The 20,137-nt window shown below is 32.1% G+C and overlaps 1 protein-coding gene across 1 annotated transcript in view; it reads left to right on the forward strand.

Annotated features, from left to right (window-relative positions):
* Positions 1–20,137, forward strand: part of LOC142348016 (uncharacterized) — a 53,477-nt gene that overhangs the window by 15,147 nt on the left and 18,193 nt on the right. The window contains exon 3 of the mRNA XM_075399183.1: positions 9,432–9,538. Within this exon, the coding sequence (XP_075255298.1) occupies positions 9,432–9,538 (107 nt within the window). The remainder of the gene's footprint in view (positions 1–9,431; positions 9,539–20,137) is intronic.

Raw genomic sequence — 20,137 nt, forward strand, 5'->3', positions numbered from 1 at the left:
TTCTTGTTTGATCTAGGTATGGAAAGTGGTATGGCAAGACCGCAATATATAATAGTTGGTTTTGAAAATAATATTGTTAATGAACAAACTCATGATACAAGTACATTTGATGTAATGAATGTTACTGAATGTTATTGTAAGATTGGTAGTGAGTTTTATCCCTAGGATAGAATGAATATTAATTATGGAACCAATAATTATAATGAGGCTTTTAAAGAGATTGTTAGCTTTAATAAAAATTATAATGGGCTACCACATAATATAAAACCATTTGTAAATCATAGAACATTCAAAAGTAATTATAGAATATATGTATTCGATACTAGATATCAAAGGGATCATATAGGTCCACAACCAATACAACTTATTTTAAAATTTAGTGCTGCAGTTGCAGATGTTATATGTCATGTATTAGTATTAACTAGAAAGGTTATTAGTGTGAATAGTGATGGTAATAAGATGGTAGACATAATTTTAAGTCATAGATATAATTATAATTTTAGATATAACTCTAGCGATAATTTTAATTTTAGATATAACTCTAGCGACAATTTATAATTATAGTATAATATAGTTATTGTTATAATTATATACATAACCATATACTTATACTTATATTTATAGCTAGTCAACTCTAATTGTTACTATTGTTACTCTTGTTAATGTCGAACTATTTCTTATTAGTGTTAACAAAACCTTTAGCATATATAATATCTAATTTCTTTTTATTAAGAAAGCCTCTAGCTTCAAGCTTAAACTTGGGCTTAGGTCTAACCTTAGAATTAGGCTTAATAACAACAAAGGGATTATACTTTTTAACTTCCATTATTTTCTATATATAGAAATGAGTCTTTTAAATAATGTCAAAACTAATTCATATTGTGTTGGAGGTAGAAATTATAGTGGTACTGTTAATATAAGAGGAGCTATCACTTCAAAAGGTACTAAAATGTTAAAAGGTAATTGTGTTTTATGTAGAAGGAATAAATCAATGACAGTATCTGATGCAACAATAGAAGCAGAAGGACTTAAAGATTTCTTTAAAAGTGTTGGTAAAGCTACGGTTAATTTTGGAAAGAAAGTTGCTAATAATCCAGTAAGAGCATTAGAAATAGCAAGTAAAATAGGAAGTGCAGCTGCATCTAAAAACCCTAAAGCAGCTCTAGCGGCTACACCAGATTTAATTAAATTTGCAACTACTGGTGAAGGTATAAAAGTAGTACAAAAAGGAAGAGGGTTATACTTAGGTACAAAGAAAAGATAATTATTTGATTATAATTATGATTATATTATGTTTATGATTATGATTATGATTATGATTATATATTTATTGATCAGTGTAACCGCTTCGCGGATAAATATTAATACTAATATTATTATTACTAAAAAAAAAAAGTTGTTATTACTAAGCACTAATACCTTTAATCTAAAAAAATACTCAACTTATTCTTCTTGTTCTTCTTATATTCTTCATATAACTTAACAAATTCATTATATTCATTATTATCTATTTTATTATCATTCATTGATTTAGTATAAAGTTTATTAAACTTATCACTAAACTGTTTACTTAAAATATACATTTGTGAATACTTTATAATTTTATTTCTAATTTTAGTTTTAATTGTTTTTGATAATGAACCACAAACAGTTGCTGTAGCAAACGCTGTTGGTATAGAATAAGCTAATCTTATACCTGTTAATGAAACTGATGTTGTTGTTGCAGTTGTCGCTATTGATGATAATACTATTTCTGTTATCTCAGCTATGTTAATATAATTCTTATATCTACTTAACTTCTTATTATAGTTATTAGTTTCAGTTTCATAATAATTTCTAATGTCTTTTATAATGTTAATATTGTTGTTAAATTTACTATTAGCTTGAATCTTTTCGTTTATGTATTGTTCATTAATGGTTGACAAGTTGGGATATAGTAATCTCTCACTCGGTGCTGTTGGATTGGTCATTGCTTTGCTTATTTTCATTAGTAAAAATTCTTTCTATTTCTTTCATTATATCTTCTTGATTAAAACTATAATGCATCTCAAGTCTGTCTTTCTCTTTATCATCAATTAACTTACTTTGTAAAAGTATAGCAATTATGTATTGTACTATAACACCTCTAAGAGATTTATTGTATTTTTTCATTTCTCTCAGACCGTTAGTAAGCATTTCATCTAAGTGTATGTTAGTTATATAGTGATTAAATTTATTATTATCAAAATCTTGTTTTAATTGATTATATTTAGAGATAGTATCTGTAGCAACTTTATTACAAAACTTAAAAGTATTTCTGACTTCATTTGTTGATTCAATAAACTCATTAATTAGTTCATCATTAACTTGTGTTTCATTTAGTTGTAATGTTTTAGTTGTAATTTTATCAAAGTCACCCTTTCTTAGGTCAGTTATGTTTCTACTTAAAATGTCTATTTTATTAGAAGAGGATAATAAGTTATTGTCACAATACTCTTTATTTACAACATCTTTTTCATCTCTAGGAGGATGAACATTTGTTATTTTATAGGTATCCTTCATATCAATATCATCATTATCTTCTAGGAATAACCCACGAGCCTTTCTTAGTGTTAAGTTGTTTGTTGATGTTGATGTTGATTTATGTTTAGCTTGATTGAATCTATTTCTTGTCATCTTTGTATTTGTTTACATATAATTAGAATAATAATTAGTCTTGTAATTAGACTTATAATTAGTCTTACAATTAGACTTAGACTTAGAATTATAATTAGACTTAGGACCGCTGGTCAATATTTAATGATTCCAAAACCTTATTATTAGATTCAAAATCAAACTCGGATTTCAATAATTCCTGTTCATAATATTTGCCTTCCATTATCTCTCCATTAATATCTTCTATTTTATATGTTGGTGCATGTGTTTTTAGAACTTCATTCACTTTAAGCAATTCTCTATTCCAATTAGAAGTGTAACCTTTAGAGAAGATATTACGTTTATCTACATTTCTAACATAATCACCAACTTTAAACTTTGGTGTTGCTTTGGTAGAATTAACATAGTATTTAACTTTATCAGGATTTTTAGAAGCATCAACTGGTGTCATATTAATTGTTGAGTGAATGTTATTGTTATATGTTACAACAGCATCATTTAATACATTTACCCAATTACCATCGCCATTGATGAACATAGGTTTATATATTATGTGTAATAATGTTCTATTGAATCTCTCTATGAATACAGCATTTAAATCACTATAAGTAGAATATAGCTCTATCACTGAAGCGGCTTTGCCGGTTCCATATTCTTTAAGTAAAGATTTAAATGTTTTATTGTAAAACTACTACCTCTATCTACCCATAACTTTTCTGGTTTTCTAGGTTTAGAGCCACCTTGTGGATGTTCACTTAATACTATTTTAAAACCATTAGTTATAGATAAACCAGATTTACTTTTTAATGGAATAGCCCATGCATATTTTGTGAATATATCTACAACTGTTAATATAAACTTATAATTATTATTGTATTTACTTAGAGATGACTTATCAGTTAAATCAGCTGACCATGTTTCATCTTTATATAATGGTATTATTCTTTCTCTTCTAAACTTTGTTATTCGAGGATTGAATACTTCTTTAGCTAGTTGTTGTTGTTGTTTTTCTATCGTTTTATTTATGGATATAGTCATCTGCAAACGAGCTCTGCTCGTGGCTAGCCAAGCAGGTTCCCTGATAGTTTCGCTCATTTACCATAGTAAAAATAAAATTATCTAATTGTTCTTGATTAATAATATTCATAAATAGTTGCTTAGATATATCTAGCATTTCATCATGTAGTCCATCATGACCAGCTTTTGTTTCTAGTATTAAAAATTCTAGTCTTTCTATTAAGTTATTTGGGTCTGGGTTGCTATTTAATCCCCTACCATATACATCATCTTTTGCCCCCATAATACGTTTTATTGTTCTATGTCTAGCACTTTTCTCATCCCCCTTTCCTAAGTCATATCTAATATCAAATAAAAACCTTTTAATTTTGTTTTCATCTTCCTCAATATTATCATCACATGTTACATTTGATTTAGTAAGAAAATCAGTAAATCCTTCTGAAAACTCATATACATTATCCCTAACTAAAAATGCACCCTGCTCTAGAGTTATATCAAGAGTTTTATATCTAGAGTTTTATATCTCCTAGTAGGTAAATCTATGAGTTCTAATTTTAATTGAGGATTAGTTTGAGCCCCCATGTCATGAAGAAGTTTGGCTGTCTTTGTATCAACAAAAACTGGTGCTGTATCTTGAGTCCCCTTTAACGTTTCACCAATCTTGGAAGCAGTTTCATTAAAATGGGAACCAGCTTGCTCGATCATCTTAGTTTGTTTATCTTACTCTTGATTTTGCCAATCTATTGCTCTTGATATTTGTTCACTTAATGCTAGATTCTGTTCATTGTTTGCGTTTATCTGCGAAGCAGTTTCACTGATAGTTTTGGTTAGAGGATCAAATAACTCTTCTATTTCCCCATAATATTCTTGTTGTTTTAATTTATCTTCTAATCTATTTCTTCTGTTTTGGTTTTCTAGATTGTTTAATTCTATAAGTTTATCTAGTTTAGTCATTTTATATGTATTGAAAAATTATAATATGAGTAAAAAATGGATAATGAAAACAGCTTCTCTCTTAATCTTAAAAGATGTTTAGCTTATAAAAGACGTTGTAATACTATAGATGAGTTTCTTGATCATATATCATATTAAGGAACCAAATCATGATGATTTAATAATTTCAACTTATTCTAAATATGTGGATGGGGCTGGGAAGATAATAAAATTTCTAGAATATAATAAAAATATAATATATGGAGCTACACTAGATAAGAATACAATCATGGGAGACACTATGGAAAAATATATGGCTCAGATAATGATTTATAATATACTAACTACCAACCATATGGATGTAATGAATGAATTAGGTCTATAATTATTTGTTATGAAAATTAGCAAAGCTCGTTATATAATATTTAGCAACTTCAATTAACTTTCTATCATCATTAATGGTTAGTTCTAGAATATTATTAACCAGTAGGTCTTTGTCTCCATCTAATGATGCTTGGCGGATCATTTTTATTAAATCTCTTTTAAATAGATATAGATTCTCATCATGAGGATAGCTTTTAATATTATTTACATAAAATCTTTTATCATCAAATATATTTAAACTAATCTTACTTGTTTTTGTTGTTGTCATGTTATCGCCAACTTTTTGTATTCTACATTCATCTACTGTTCTCTGTGTATTATTCATTATTGCATCATAATAATCTATGTGCCTAGCATTATTATGCTTCTTTATCCCTTTTTCTTTAGTGTTTTTAGGATATTTTTTGAAGCTATATGTTTTGGGGGACAATGCTATGAATTCCTCAATAATCCTACTTCCCAGCTCGGGCTTAAACTTTCCGGGGACTTTATTATTAGTTTTTATAGGTACTTCTAAATTAGATAAGTCGATATGCTCATCACTAACTTTACCTTCACTATAACTTAATACGAAACTGTCCGTATCCATATAGTGAAGTGTTAGATCTTTTAGGGATGTTTGTAGAATGTTATAGAATACATCATACATGTGTAATTTACTTAATTCTAAGATAGTAACGCCTACATATACTGGAGAATCATATTCTATTTTTTTCTTTATATATTCTATTTGGCTATAATCTCTATCTAGTTATATCTCTATCTAGTTATATTCTTAAATGTTGGTTTACTTACACTTTTCATTATCTTTTCTTCATCATGCAAGAACTTGCTTTGAAAGAAGTGTAGAGGATTCATGCACATTATTTCATATAATTAGTTATTCATTAATTTCCTTACATCTTTTTCTGCTTCAGTTTTAGCTGTTGCTCTTTTATTTGTATTGTTTTGTATATAATCGCTACATATATAATCTTGTTTAAATTTAATTACTCTATGTTTTTTTGTTACTTTTACTCCCATCTTAACATAGAACTTTAACATCCTATAATGAACCACATATTCTGTTTTGTTGTTTTGATCTAAGATTAATTTTTCGGATCTGTGAAGCAGTTTCCCTGATCTTGAGTTGCCCCCATCTCTTTCTCTGTAACCTAATTCAATATCATTTATCTTTCTCTTATTAGGCATTAGTGCTAACTGTTCTGTTCTCTCTTTACATTCATTAGTAAAATCAATATCACAAACTATATAGTAACCATGATCACTATCATCTGGAGTATTCAATATTGTATCGAGGAACCCGCTTCGCGGATCTACAGTAGTAGTAGTAATTTGGAAGTCCTTATAAGGTAACTTTTGCATCATTGCATAACCATATAGGTTGTTTGCGTCTATGTACCATATGGTCTTACCATCACTACTATCTATATATCTATCACCCATTATTCCACAAATACCACCTCTCTTTGCTCCAACAAAATCATCTAGCATTTGTTTATCTTGTAATGTATCTAATGTTACACCACTTGACATTAACCAACAATCAAAACTATAACCCGGGAGACTAACGTAATGTAGTGGATTGAGCTTGAATTCTTTCATACTTAGTTTAACCTATTCATTCATGCAATAGTCTAATATTTCCACATCATTCTGTAAATACTCTATAGTTAGATATTTTCCAGTTTTATGACTGTTTTCATTATTAAAGTTATCTACTTCTTCTTGTGTTGGTAATTTGTTATGTAGTGAGGATTTGAAGTCTTCTGTTTTTAGATTACCTATAAGATTATTATAGGTAGCTTTGCTACTATACGACTCTAAACCAAAGTATTCATATGGATATAATGTTTTAGTTTTACATCCGTATATCTTTGCCATTTGATCTAGAGGCATAGCTAAGAAGTTATAACTGTCTAAGAATTTGAGACAACCAATGCTAAACATCTTAAATTTACCAGCAGCTAGTCGTATGTTATCTACTTTTCTTTTATCATTATTCTGTTTGAAGAGTTCACTGTATAGCAGATTGAAATCATAGCCAGAGCCATTATGGAATATTACTGGAATGAAGTTTTGTTGTTTGTATCTTAGATTACATATTTTACATGCTGGTCCTCTATATTTACCAGTTTCATGACAATGATCTATTACTTTATTAATACATGTTTTACTGCAGATATGACAAGTGTTATTAGTTTCATGATATAATTTATCTTCTTCTGTGAATATCATCTTTTCATTATGTTTGAAATTATTCTCAGTTTCTATTTCTAACAGATCTCTAGCAAAACTTTTGATGCAGCCTAGACCGAAGTAGTGTTTGAAGTTACCTTGCCAGTTGTAACCCACAGCTATTGGAATATGTTCAGCTATTACATATTTGAAATCATCAGTTGAGACATCGGTAATGCAACATTCTATATCGGCAGTTATAATATTTTTTATATTCTGACGTTTGTGTTCATTTACAAAAGTAATATGTTTTTTCTTAGGACAAACAATTTCTGGTTTGAATGAGGTGCTGCATTTGTGTTTATCATATTTAATTTGTGAGTTAAACCAATAGGTACACCTATCACAATAATAGAATTTGTGATTCATTTTGTTTGGCCGTTCTAACAGGGTTTCTATATTTTTTATTAGGGCACAGTGTTCTATTTGACCAATACTCCAAACTAGTATTCTTACATCTTTTCTATCTTTTCTAAAATCATCCACTTGTTTAAACAATTCTATTTTACCATTACCACAAGGTGTGTATATCCAAATATTAATATTATACAATTTGTGTATTCTTATTATATAAGCAAAGTCATCTTCAAGTTGTTGTCTTGGTTCATTTAGTTTATCTACATATTTATTTTCTTGAGTTGCATGGTGTGGGGCGGGATGTAGCCAAGCAGTTATAGTTAGTTGTAAGCAATTGTATTTATAACTACGTATATTTAATATCGATTTAGAGTTTTTGAGATCAGGAGGTAAATCTATATAACTAACAATAGATGCTTTAGTTGGTTCAATGTTTAACATTGAATACTTCTTGTTCCAAGAAACTCAAACTCATAACCATAACCTTCATATATTTCCTTTTCGAAATCTAGCCACCGGTTGAAGTCACCATATTCATATATTGCATTATTTTTATTATAATCAGTATTGAAAAATATTTTAGTAGTTTTAACTTCTTTTTTGGTTCTCTTTTTATAATCACATTCAGCCGTGATCTTATATTTAAAACTCTTAACTTTTCTGAACTGGTAACAGTTTTTAATTTCTATTAAAGAGTAATTAGTTGCTTCATCTATATCTTCAATGTAATTCCCACCTTTATCAGTAATATAAAATTCTCTCATATTCTGACTTGAGTTTATATTGAAGTCTTCTGTGTTTTCTAGATACATGCGATTGTGACTATATGAATGAGTAGTTAGAGCTACTTTACTTCTAAATTCTTCGTGACATTCTTTACATATAAATCTAATCTTAGAATAGATATTGTTTTCAGTTTCAGTTTCAGTTCCAGTTTCTGATTTAGTTTTAGTTTCAGTTTTACTTTTAGTTTTAATAATATAATCATCTTCATTCAAATTATACACCCTCTCCGAGATTTCCTCTTCTTCAGACTCAAACATTTTATCCAATAGTTCCTTATGTTTGAGATCGTATGATTGATGCCTGTATAAAGCCTTCTTTGATTCAAAGCATATATTACAGACATCGCAGAAGTTTATGACATTAGTATTAGTTGATTGAGACATGATGTATTTTTTTAGGGAAATAACCAAAAAATAATTTTTCGAAAAATGAAAATGAATTGCGATAAGTGTATAAATAAACCTTGGAAAGAATGTTGTAATAATTGTAAAGAATTAGAGTATTCTTGTTATGTATGTAAAAATATGGTTAAGGTTAAAGATTATTTAGAACATTTGGGATATCATTATTCTGATCCTGATCAATATCTAACGTGTAGTATGTGTAAGGTTTATAAACATATATCATTATATAGATTTAGAAATAGGAAAAGTAGACTATGTATTTATCTTCATAGATATAGATATGGTCACACTAGAAATCAATTCAGAGAGCATGTTTATAAGTATAATATTCAAGTAAACTAATTCTTCTTCTTTTAATTTATATGAGAAATATATTGATTCCTTTTTTTCTTAATAGATGCTAGATCTAGAATAAATAAGGGAAGAAAATAATTCTTGACTAATTCATAGAATAATAATTTTAATTTTTATCAAAATTAGAGCTAATATATAGTAGTGGATAAAACAGGGCTTCCAAAAATCAGTAAAATTTGGCCCGATTCGACATGCGTGATTAGCGCTTGGAGAAAGGGTCAAATTTTGCTGGTGGCTGGAAGCCCTGTTTTATCCACTACTAACTAAGCAATGGCCTGTGTGCTTAGCTACTAACGTCTTTAACCGGTCTTTTTTTTTATTCAGGCGGTTTGTGTGGCAATGACTCTTTCAGCAGAACGTGTCACAAAATTGTTCTGAAACTCTTCTCGAAAACCTTTCATCTCTACTTCCTCTACTTGACTGTATTTCAGGTCAGTTTGAAAAATAAATATTTTTTTCTTGCTATTCTGTAAAAGCAAGGCCATGATAAAAATTATTTTGCCGCATGTAATCCAATCCATTTTACACGATGTGATGCAACCATTGCTTGGTTAAACGATTGAAATGGTTAAGCATGGAAACCTAGCTGGGCTGAGGTCTATTCCCTTCTTGAGAAGACCGAACAAAAACGACAAAAGTTTGTAAAAATCTTCGATATCTTCGGTTCAGCATGTTCGGTTTCTTCGGTATTGTCGATTTCGAACGAAAGAAAGATTCGGTATGGTCATTTTTGGGATCCAAGAGAGATTCGGTATGTCTGGTGCTAAAAGCATTGGTTTTTCGGTATTTAAACGTCAGAAATCGTCGGTATGCTTGGTTTTAGACGTAAAAAATTGTGGGTTATTTTCATTAGAAAATTTGATTGTTCTACATATATTGTAGTCAAACGCTATAATACGTTTTTTTGCAGGAATTTCAAAACGTTTTTTTAAAAAGAATGTGCAAACTCATTGAAAATTTTTTTAGCTCATTCACAAAAATAAATGAACAAGCATAAAAATATTGAGTAGTAATAGGGTGAGCAAGTCACCCCGGGGGGGGGGGGGGGGGTGTAGACCCCATGTATTAAGATAGGGTATAGGAGTAATTTTTGAGAGAGGGTCTACACTAATATATTAAGATAGGGTATAGGCGTACATGTATTAAGATTAGTAATAGCGGCCGCCACGTATTAGGATTAGTTATAGCGGCGGCCACGTATTAAGATTAGGAATAGCCGCCGCAACGTATTAAGATTAGGAATAGCCGCCGCAACGTATTAAGATTAGGAATAGCCGCCGCAACGTATTAAGATTAGGAATAGCCGCCGCAACGTATTAAGATTAGGAATAGCCGCCGCAACGTATTAAGATTAGGAATAGCCGCCGCAACGTATTAAGATTAGGAATAGCCGCCGCAACGTATTAAGATTAAGTATAGGGACCAGGGTATTAGTAGTATAGTGTGAGTAGATCAGCCGCATTTTTGGGAGCCGGTCATTGGCCTTTCCGCGCAGGGAATTGTCCAGGCGGGGAATTGTACAGGCAGCGCGCACGGGAATTGTACAGGCGGGGAATTGTACAGGCAGCGCGCACGGGAATTGTACGGGCGGGAAATTGTACAGGTAGCGGGAATTAACGGATAATTCCCCTCGCAGTAAATTTCAACATGTTTATTGGTATAACCAGCGCAATGTATTAAGATTAGGTATAGCCGCCGCAATGTATTAAGATTAGGTATAGCCGCCGCAATGTATTAAGATTAGTTATAGCCGCCGCAATGTATTAAGATTAGGTATAGTCGCCGCAATGTATTAAGATTAGGTATAGCCGCTGCAATGTATTAAGATTAGGTATAGCTGCCGCAATGTATTAAGATTAGGTATAGCCGCCGCAATGTATTAAGGTCAGTTATATCCACTAAAATTGAGAAAATTGAAAATTTTTAAAAGAATGAATTATGAAGGTACAAAAAGACGGACACAGTATTAATCAAGTACATTATAAGTAATTTTAAACACAACAGAGAGCGCTCACAATACGAAAATTGATTCAATAAATTACAAGTTCAGGGGTACAGTATGAATTCCATCAGATAACACTTTTCGTTTAGGATAAAAATATGAGAGTCCTTTCTTTGTTTGTTCATAGGTAGCGACGCAGTGGTTGATTGTCCGAAATCCTCTATTTGTAGATGTTAAATTGATGATTTCTTCCATCACTCGCCGATATTTTTCCAATGGTCCATCTCCGGTCTCTTCCAATGTTCGTTTGTTCAGTCCTTTGCTGCTGAATTTGTACTTATCCGATTTGGCATCGTAGCAACAATATGTTTTGCTACAGAGACAAATCATTTCAGTACATCTAAATTCTTCCTTGAACAGACCTGGTTCACGCTTATCGTGCTTTTTATGTTTATCACAACAAGTTCTAGGGAAGAAATTTTGTACAGCATCAGCTTTGAAAGAATCATCACAATCGTGTTCCCTCAGAGTTTCCCAATCTGCTTTTTTAGATGGACGAATGCAATCGTACAAATTATCGTGCGCTAGAGCTAAGTATAAGGAGTCAGTGTCCATTTCTAACTCTTCGAACGTGTCGACATCGCAAAATTTATCAAAAAAATTGTAATAAAGCTCCAACATACGTAATTTTGCGTACTGAAGTATAAAAAAGCCGACTATTATCGGTTTACGGTGCTCAATTTTTGATTTTACAAGTTCAACTTCGTATAGTTCTTTTGACACACTGTTAAGTCTCTTAAACAATTTCCCGTTGATAGCTTTGTGTGTCTTTTCATCGTTCAAGTATTTTGTCTCTGTATGTCTGCTTCTGTCCATGATTTGGTAACCATAGGAACTATTCCCTAACAATTTCATTGTTTCTGCTACAACGCTTGATTCAGGATTTTCATCTCCAACTCTTCTAGCATCAACAACCGATTGGACAAAATTGTTGAAGCATTTTTTGGGTGTGTACTGAACGAAGCGATAAATTTTGGTGCATTTTAGCCCAAGACTAAGGTAAATATTGAGTAATGGTGTTATGACTGTTCCATTCTCCAACTTGAAGCTTGAAATTAACATGCGTTGCGGTTGCTTGAGTAAATCGTTATCAATTGCATAATCCCTCATATAATCACCAATATCTGCTCGACTAACATTAAAGTTTTTAAAGATTTGTGGAAAGTTCGAGAACTTGTATTTCAACCCATCTGGAACTTCGAGATCACACTGAACGTAACCAAATAGTTTATCTTCTCTTATCTTTGTAAGTAGAGATTCTTGAGTCAGAGGTAGCTTGAATGGGAAATTGTTTCTCACGTGAATTTTTACAGATTCATCACCTTTGACAGTTTCCCACCAGTTACATTCCCATATCTCAACAACTTTATATCCTTTGTTTCGCAAATAGTCTCGTCTTAGTTCATCGTATTCCCGTTTCTTTAATCCTTTCTGAGTCTCTTCCTCTGACATGCTTGCTCTTGCTTCCTGACATGCACAAAAGTGAAAGTAACAACCCATTGCTTCAAAAATAGTTTTACAGTGAGCACAAAATCCGTCTACATTAAAACAATCAATCTTTTTCTGAGTTCCAGTTGTGTAGTAGTTTTCAATAGTGCAGTTAGGACGTTGAGATTGTAGGTACGACATAACCATGTTCTCAAATTTCCTCGATTTATTTTGTCTAGCTTTAAACTTCTGAGAATCAAACTCCCATCTAGTGTAAAGTCCAGTGGGCATTTCTTGACACATTGAGAAGGAGTAAAGTTGACTGGCGTCTATACCCACAATTGATTTGCAAATGTTTTCTGTGTTTCGAATGTAGGTTTGATCCACAATTGCTTTTCTAGTAAACACAATAGAGGGACCACCGGGCATATCTTCGCGTATTTTATCATGTAAATCTTTGTCGGCTTCAACGAAAGGATAGAATTTGCTATTAGTTGATTTGTGTAGACAAATATTTGCTAAATTAGGTAGTGTGCAACCCAGTTTTAACATATCAATCCCTTTGTTATGATAGAATTCCATCATTTTCTGCATCGCTTCTAGTGTCGGGACAACATCTTTGTTATTATACCACCTGACAAAGTCTTGAAAAGTTGTCATTTGTTCGGGCTCCCACACATTTTCCAGGTAATTGTAGTTGTCGAATCCCGAGGGGGGCACTACCTTCAACCTAAGTTTTTTCAGAGCCTCCTGTTGGGAAAGTCCACTATTCAACAATTTTGTGAAATCCGTAAATTCTTTTTCCAAGGGATTGTGATCTCTCAACTTACTAAAGAAACATTCGTAAGGGGGTAGGAAAGTTACATCCAATTTGTTTGGTGAGTCGAACCATTCATAAGGAAAAATTCTTTGGTCTCATTTGTCTTGTAAGCTTCGAGGAACGAATCTAGTGATGTTGCTCCACCAAGAAAGTTTAGAATATCGAGAAACTGAACATCGCCAAATTTAAAGGATACAAAATGATTAGCTTTTTTAATAACCGTTGGTTAAATATCGCGCTCGTGAATGAGGTAGGGTAGTAAATAAGACTTGATAAGATTCAGATCATATTTCCCGCTGTTGAATCCAAATACAGGTAAAATGCTGACATAACGTTCAAAATGTTGTTGTAGTTCAAGAAGTTGATTTTTCTGAATTTGGAGGAATTGAGTCGACATATCAATTTCTTCTTCTTCGATATATTGAAATTCAAACATTGGAGTACTCTCATCTTTCCTTCCATTTAGCTTCTCGAAAATAGAACTTACTCTGTTTTTAATTGCATTTTCAATTGAGGAAAATTTTTGCAACATTTTTGCTTTACTTCTGCTAGCTAATTCTTCTAATGCTTCAACAAAATATACAATCAGTGTCTTGGGGTCTCTGTTGCAAAGGAAAATAGGTTCTTGTAATAAATTAGAGGAAATTGACACAGATATTGGTTCATGTTTTCCTATCCAAGTAGTTGTCTTGGTATCTTTTATTTCATTAGATGGAACGCAGATTGATTAGATGGAACGCGAAGTCAAATACAGCCAAGTTTTTGAACAGTTTTCGTTCTTCCTCATATCCAATTCCAAAACCGTCAAGTTTATCGAACAAAGTTTCTCTCAAAGTGTAAACACTCTTCGGATAAATGTGCTGTATCCTATCTTTACAAGATTTCACGTGACGGTGGAAATTACCAGCACGCTTAATAAAGGTATCACAATTAGGACAGCGGAATCGATTGAAAAACGTGTTGATATCATCAACATAGCAACTTAGCTGCGTTTGTTTCCAGCTCAGCTGATCCATACAAGTGAACAGCCACAGCTCTAAACAAGCAAAGGTAGTCCTTGTAGGTTTCTCCGTATCCATTCGTAACAAGACAATTTACATCGTTTCTCTTCAACAACTGTTCATGTATAACAGCATCTAAACATCCCATTGGGATATTGTTGAGAAGAGCACAGAAAACTGTTACATTCGTAGTTAGTGCATACCGCCATTTTGTGTTTGCCCTTTCTTGAGCACAAGTCTCAATCAAATCCAATTTCTCTACTCTATCCTGAAGTGAGACTAAGTCTCCCTTAGAACAAAGTAAATGAGACTTCTCAAAGAAGGTGTTGTTCTCATGAGCATAAAAGTATCGGTATTCGTCTGTGTCAACATTTCGTAAAATAAATCCCAGGGATAAATTTATTTTTGCAGCACAGTTAAGCTTTTCAAACACTTCCTTCAGTTTTTCATTAGTTTCGCTGGGATCAAGTCTCGACATTTAAAATTGAATACTCTATGTCTCCCATTCTCCATCTCAGCATTGTCAAAGAAGTGTTGACAGGCACTAAGTTCCTGCTGTAACTGTTCGTTGTTCCTATCCAATTCTTTCGATTCTAGTACTTCTTTCAAGCTTTCGCTGGATTTGGTTCCAACTTTGGTCGATGTTCCGTGTTTCCGTCTCTTATGTTGTTGAAGAGAATAAAAACTTGGAAATTCCTCCAAGCATATAGTGCACACTGTACTAAGCTTCTTTTCTTGAGGAGCGTGATGCTTAGCAAGGTGGTAGTTCAAGTCCTCTTTCCTCTTTGTGCAGAAATGTGGACACTTGGGACATTTTAAAGTCCCACTATCACACGATTTTTTGTGTCGAGCCATTTGCTGCTTGACAACCATTTTCTCGCACTTTGAGCATTTGACAGGTAGATTTCTATCAAGAGAAGGCATTGTATTGTTGTGATCCAAAATAAATTGAATAAATTTTAAGTAAATTGCAGAGCAACTGTATCTGATAACAAAGTGAGAATGAATACAATTTTTGGTTTTTTAGTTAGAATAACTTTTATGACTAATTATTTCCATATAAGGAAATGACGAAATTTCTATTTTTAGTAACATTACGCAATACGAAAGTTCAAGAACTTCCTACGAAGCAGTCACAGTGTTACATTATACATTGTATTTAAATCCAGAAAACATCAAAAATGTGTAACCTTATTCCTTGGAGGAAAATCGGAAATCTTAAGTTATATTTATTTGTCATATTGCTGATTTGTGTTACTTTTTTACAAAACAATACTATTCATCCCAAAACAGACTTCTTAACAAAATCTATCTGTCAGATGTTTGCTCACTTAGAGAATACAAATATTATTGTAAACAAACTAATTTTGTAATTTCATCGATAAAACACTAAATGTGTTTTTACAATAATATTAAAACATTAGAAAAGAAAACTCCTACTTTAATTGAAGATAACTTATATACAATTGACGTTAACGTGATTATATTACAAACTACAGACCAATCAAATTTTAGTATTAAGAAACTTGTTGTAAAAGTTAATGATATCGTTTTGCTTATCTCATTCTCTCTTTTAACATTTTTTTATTTTAATAGATTAATACGTGAAATTTTACTCATTTGTGAAACATGTTGATCAAAAACCACTTACAAATATTGGAGAAGATTTACAAGAGAAAAGAAGGTATACCTGATTCATACAAAATTGACGAAATTGATGTAGATTCATACTTTTTTTTACAATTTTTTGGACATTTTCACAAAATCCAACAGAATCATCCGATTTAGTAAAGGACTTGAGTATGCAACGTTCTCTTTTAAAAAATTTGAATATGAGGAGTTTATTGCGAAACAGTCTTTCGATTTATCCTCAGAATTGCATGTAGGCAAATACGAATTGTTGTTCATTTTGAACTCCGTCCCCGATATATTGGAACAGTACAGAAATATTTCACAAACAAACTTTGTTCCTCTCCCAGAACCAATAACAATAACTTCTTCACTAGAGAGTGCTTTGTACTTCCATTATTACAACGACTTCAATGCAGTGGGAGTACTGATCAGGTTCGGAATTCGTTTACCTAACGTATATATACAGAAATTTGATTCCAAAAATGGAACATTTTCCGAGATTGATCTGAAATTTGACGAATTGGAAAAAATTTATCAAAGCTTGACTTTTTTGGTAAATTATGTCACTTCATTTCAACTTAAATAGACCATTTTAGGTAAAAGCATAATCGGAAACCTGTATGTATCCTTCACTTCCTACCTTGTTAGAAAATTTTACCCAAATTTGGATTTGAATTTCAGTTCGTCCAGAAATTTCAAGCTAAACGTCACTTTTTCTCATAAAATCTTCCATCTTTGGTCACTGTTGTCTGATTGGACAGAGCACACTATATATAGAGGTTGTTGATTTTGACATTATCATTTGATCCAACTTCTCTGAAAACATCATCACTACTTTCTCACATTATACTAACTACTCCTCAACATTTTATCCTGCTATCGAGCTCCAACATTCACTTTCTTTTTGTTTAAAAATACTTACTTTAGTTCTAACTTTTGTTTAAATCTAATTTATATATCCTGTTCCCTTCCTAAAAAGGAAATATGCTGCTTTATAACTTTCTCTCCCCTGATTGCTTTTATCACGTTCTCGACAAGAATCTTTTCATCCATTCTCATCACTTTCTAACAAAAACCTCCTTATCATTTATTCCAAAATGGAGTTCACCGTTCAAAATAATAACCTTCTGTACTCATTTTCTTTTACTGAGGATATTGCTCGGATAGGAGTTCGGGATTTATCAAACGGACTGTATGAGTCTCTGATCACTTTACCCATTACTGTGTGGCACATTATTGAGCACCAGCGACAACAGTTTGATACATATCATCAGGGACAGGTCCCAATCACAGAGAATCAACTCGGAACTCACGCGATGGGACACGAAGTTGCTGTTGTCAGTGGACACCACTATCCTCACGTTAATGGATCTGATTTTCCTGCCAACTACGTAGCGGGAAATATTCAGTACACATTTCCTTGGGAGGAAGGGCAAATTCCAAACAGTTGGTTCACTACACCGGAGGTAGGTGAGGTGTCAGGCCCGGAGGTGGAAAATAATCTTCACCAAATAGCTTCAAGAGCTCATAGAAGAAAACATAGCGAGTTGAATATTGATACTAGTACCACCACGTCATTTAACGATCTGGAAAACTTTGATCCAGCGCAGTACTATGGATCTACCGACATGTCAACTACACCCTCGATGACAACCCCATCGATTGAGGAAGGAACAACTCACAACCCTATCTTTTTGAGTGATGTACCTAATACTCCAGTCACTGTTCAACCAACTCAACTACCTGGTAGAATTGAGCGACAAAGAGGTTTCGGTGATGAAATTCAGAACTTACCAGAATATGTTATTGAAACTCTTTTTGAACGATTTCTATGTTCAATTTTGTAAACTATTTTGTATTTGTTCGTAAAAATAATAAAGTTTCTGAATACCTTTTGGGTGTTTCGTATTAAATTTACATTTTCAATTTTATAATTTTTTTATAGTTTTCCAGAATAAAAGATTAACACGAAAGGTTACTTGATAATTTAGGTACTTGGTTATTATTGAAAATTTGTTTTTCGACAATTAAGAAAAATACCGAATTTAATTTTGATATTCAAGAAAATTGTCGAATTTATTTTCGATATTTAACAAAAAATGTCGAGAAAAAATTCGATTTTTAAGAAAAAATTACAGTTACAAATCCGATTTTTAAGCTGCAAGAACAGATTCAAAACTTGTCATTTTAAAAATTATCAAAATTTATGTTTTTTGCTTAAAATCATACCGTAAAACTAAGAAAAATGAGAAAAAATTGCACATTTTGCACGCACAGTTTGGTAACATTTTTGATTTTTAATGAAAAATCTGAGGTTCTATTTTTGACTTTTAACAAAAAATGTTGTGTGACAATTCGACATTTAACAAACAAATCGACTCCAAATTTCGACTTTTAGAATATACACTAATAATAAAACATTTTAGTACAAACACTTTATTACTTTCTAACTTCAAAGTACAACATGGGGTTATCAATTATTCCATGACCATCTAGTAAACAATCAACAATTTTTATTAATTCACTCTCATACTTTGAGTTCTTAAGAGACTGAATTCGGTCGAAGAAGGATGATCTCAATGTTTGTGTGCTTGCATTTATTTGCTCAGCTCTCAGTAGATGTCTCTTGAACTTTTTTCTACTCAATCTCTTCTTAGACACGCTGGGTAGTTTTTCAACAAATTTGTTTTCCGAATTATGTTGTACCGCTCTCTTCAATTGGGTGAAAACAAGTCCTGCTTCTTCGTTTGTGTGACCGAAAAACTGATGTTTATATAAGGGGTATAAGCAGTCCACTGTCTGATATTGAAAAGATAAATCATCCAATTTTTGGAGTAATTCATTAATGGAAGATGACATGAGAATTATGTGATAAGAACAATTTTTCAGAGGACAAAAAGTGTAATTGTGAGACGCAACAGAGTATTCACAAGTAAGCAAGTAAGGTTTATAATCCTTAACTGATACGCAAATGAACAAGGCTTTCTCACAAAATTTTTTATAAAATTCAGGTAAAACTTGACACATAACTGCTGCCATTCTGTAACCAAAGTCATTTTGGAGTGATTCTTTTAAACTACCGTATAAGGAAATAACGCAATTCAGTTCAAACACAGCGAAAATTTCATTTGAAAAATGACACAGTTCAAGAGACAGCAACTCAGAAAAATCCGTTGTTTTACTTGTTCTAAATATTTCAAACACTATTACTCGCTAATGCAACACAGACGTGCTAAACATCAAGATAAATATGCTGCTCTAGTTCAAATGTTTGCTCAACTTAAAATTTCTGACTAAGTTTCCTTATAAGGAGTTTTTGCAAAATGACGCAATTGAACTTTCCTTATTTGGAAATGAAAGAAGGATAATGACATCATTACCAAATAAAGGTGATCGGAAACAATAGAGGAAGTAAAATTACAAGTCAAATCATTCAATTAATTTCTCTCTGTCACATTAAGTTGATAAATTGTCTCTCTCTCAAGTCTCTCCGTTTTACTCGAGTGCTCCGTCTATGTTTACCGATTCTCAACCTAAAACTGGAACTGATTCGGTTCAATTTTTTATAGACTTTGGTTCTAACCCAAAAAGATTTGGGAGATTTACTGTGTCCCAGATTTTTAAAAACGGACAAAATTATTCCGAACCAACTTTCCAAGTCTTCAAAAAAGATAATTTTGGAACATTTGAGAAGTACCAACAACTTCGAATAGGAGATTACGAATTCAAGAAATTCTGTTTCCTCAAGAACAATATCCTGGATGGGGAGTTGGAACTGAGTGAGCACCCGACTCAGTTTGATAAGAACCCATGTATGGAGGATGTGCTGCAACGATGTCACAAAGTCAGAGAGGTCAGCATAGGACGAAATCGACGAATATATGTGACTTTCATTCAATACGTTCAGGAGAATCCAGCCTCCATTTATGTGCAGATTCGGCTCTTTTGTCGCAAGGAAAACAATGAGTTCAAGCAGGTGACTTATGTCAGCTACACTTTGGACGAGTTCAAGGAACTGATTCAAAATTTGAATGACTTTTCTAACATTGAACAATGTACATTTCAATAATAATCGTTGTGTGATTTTGTAATATGTCTTTGTCTTCTCTACAATAAATTTTTCATTTTAAAAATCTTTGATCTGAGA

Source organism: Convolutriloba macropyga, chromosome 10 (genome assembly GCF_964194025.1).
Source record: "Convolutriloba macropyga chromosome 10, txConMacr16.3, whole genome shotgun sequence".
In the NCBI taxonomy this organism is placed as follows: domain Eukaryota; kingdom Metazoa; phylum Xenacoelomorpha; order Acoela; family Convolutidae; genus Convolutriloba; species Convolutriloba macropyga.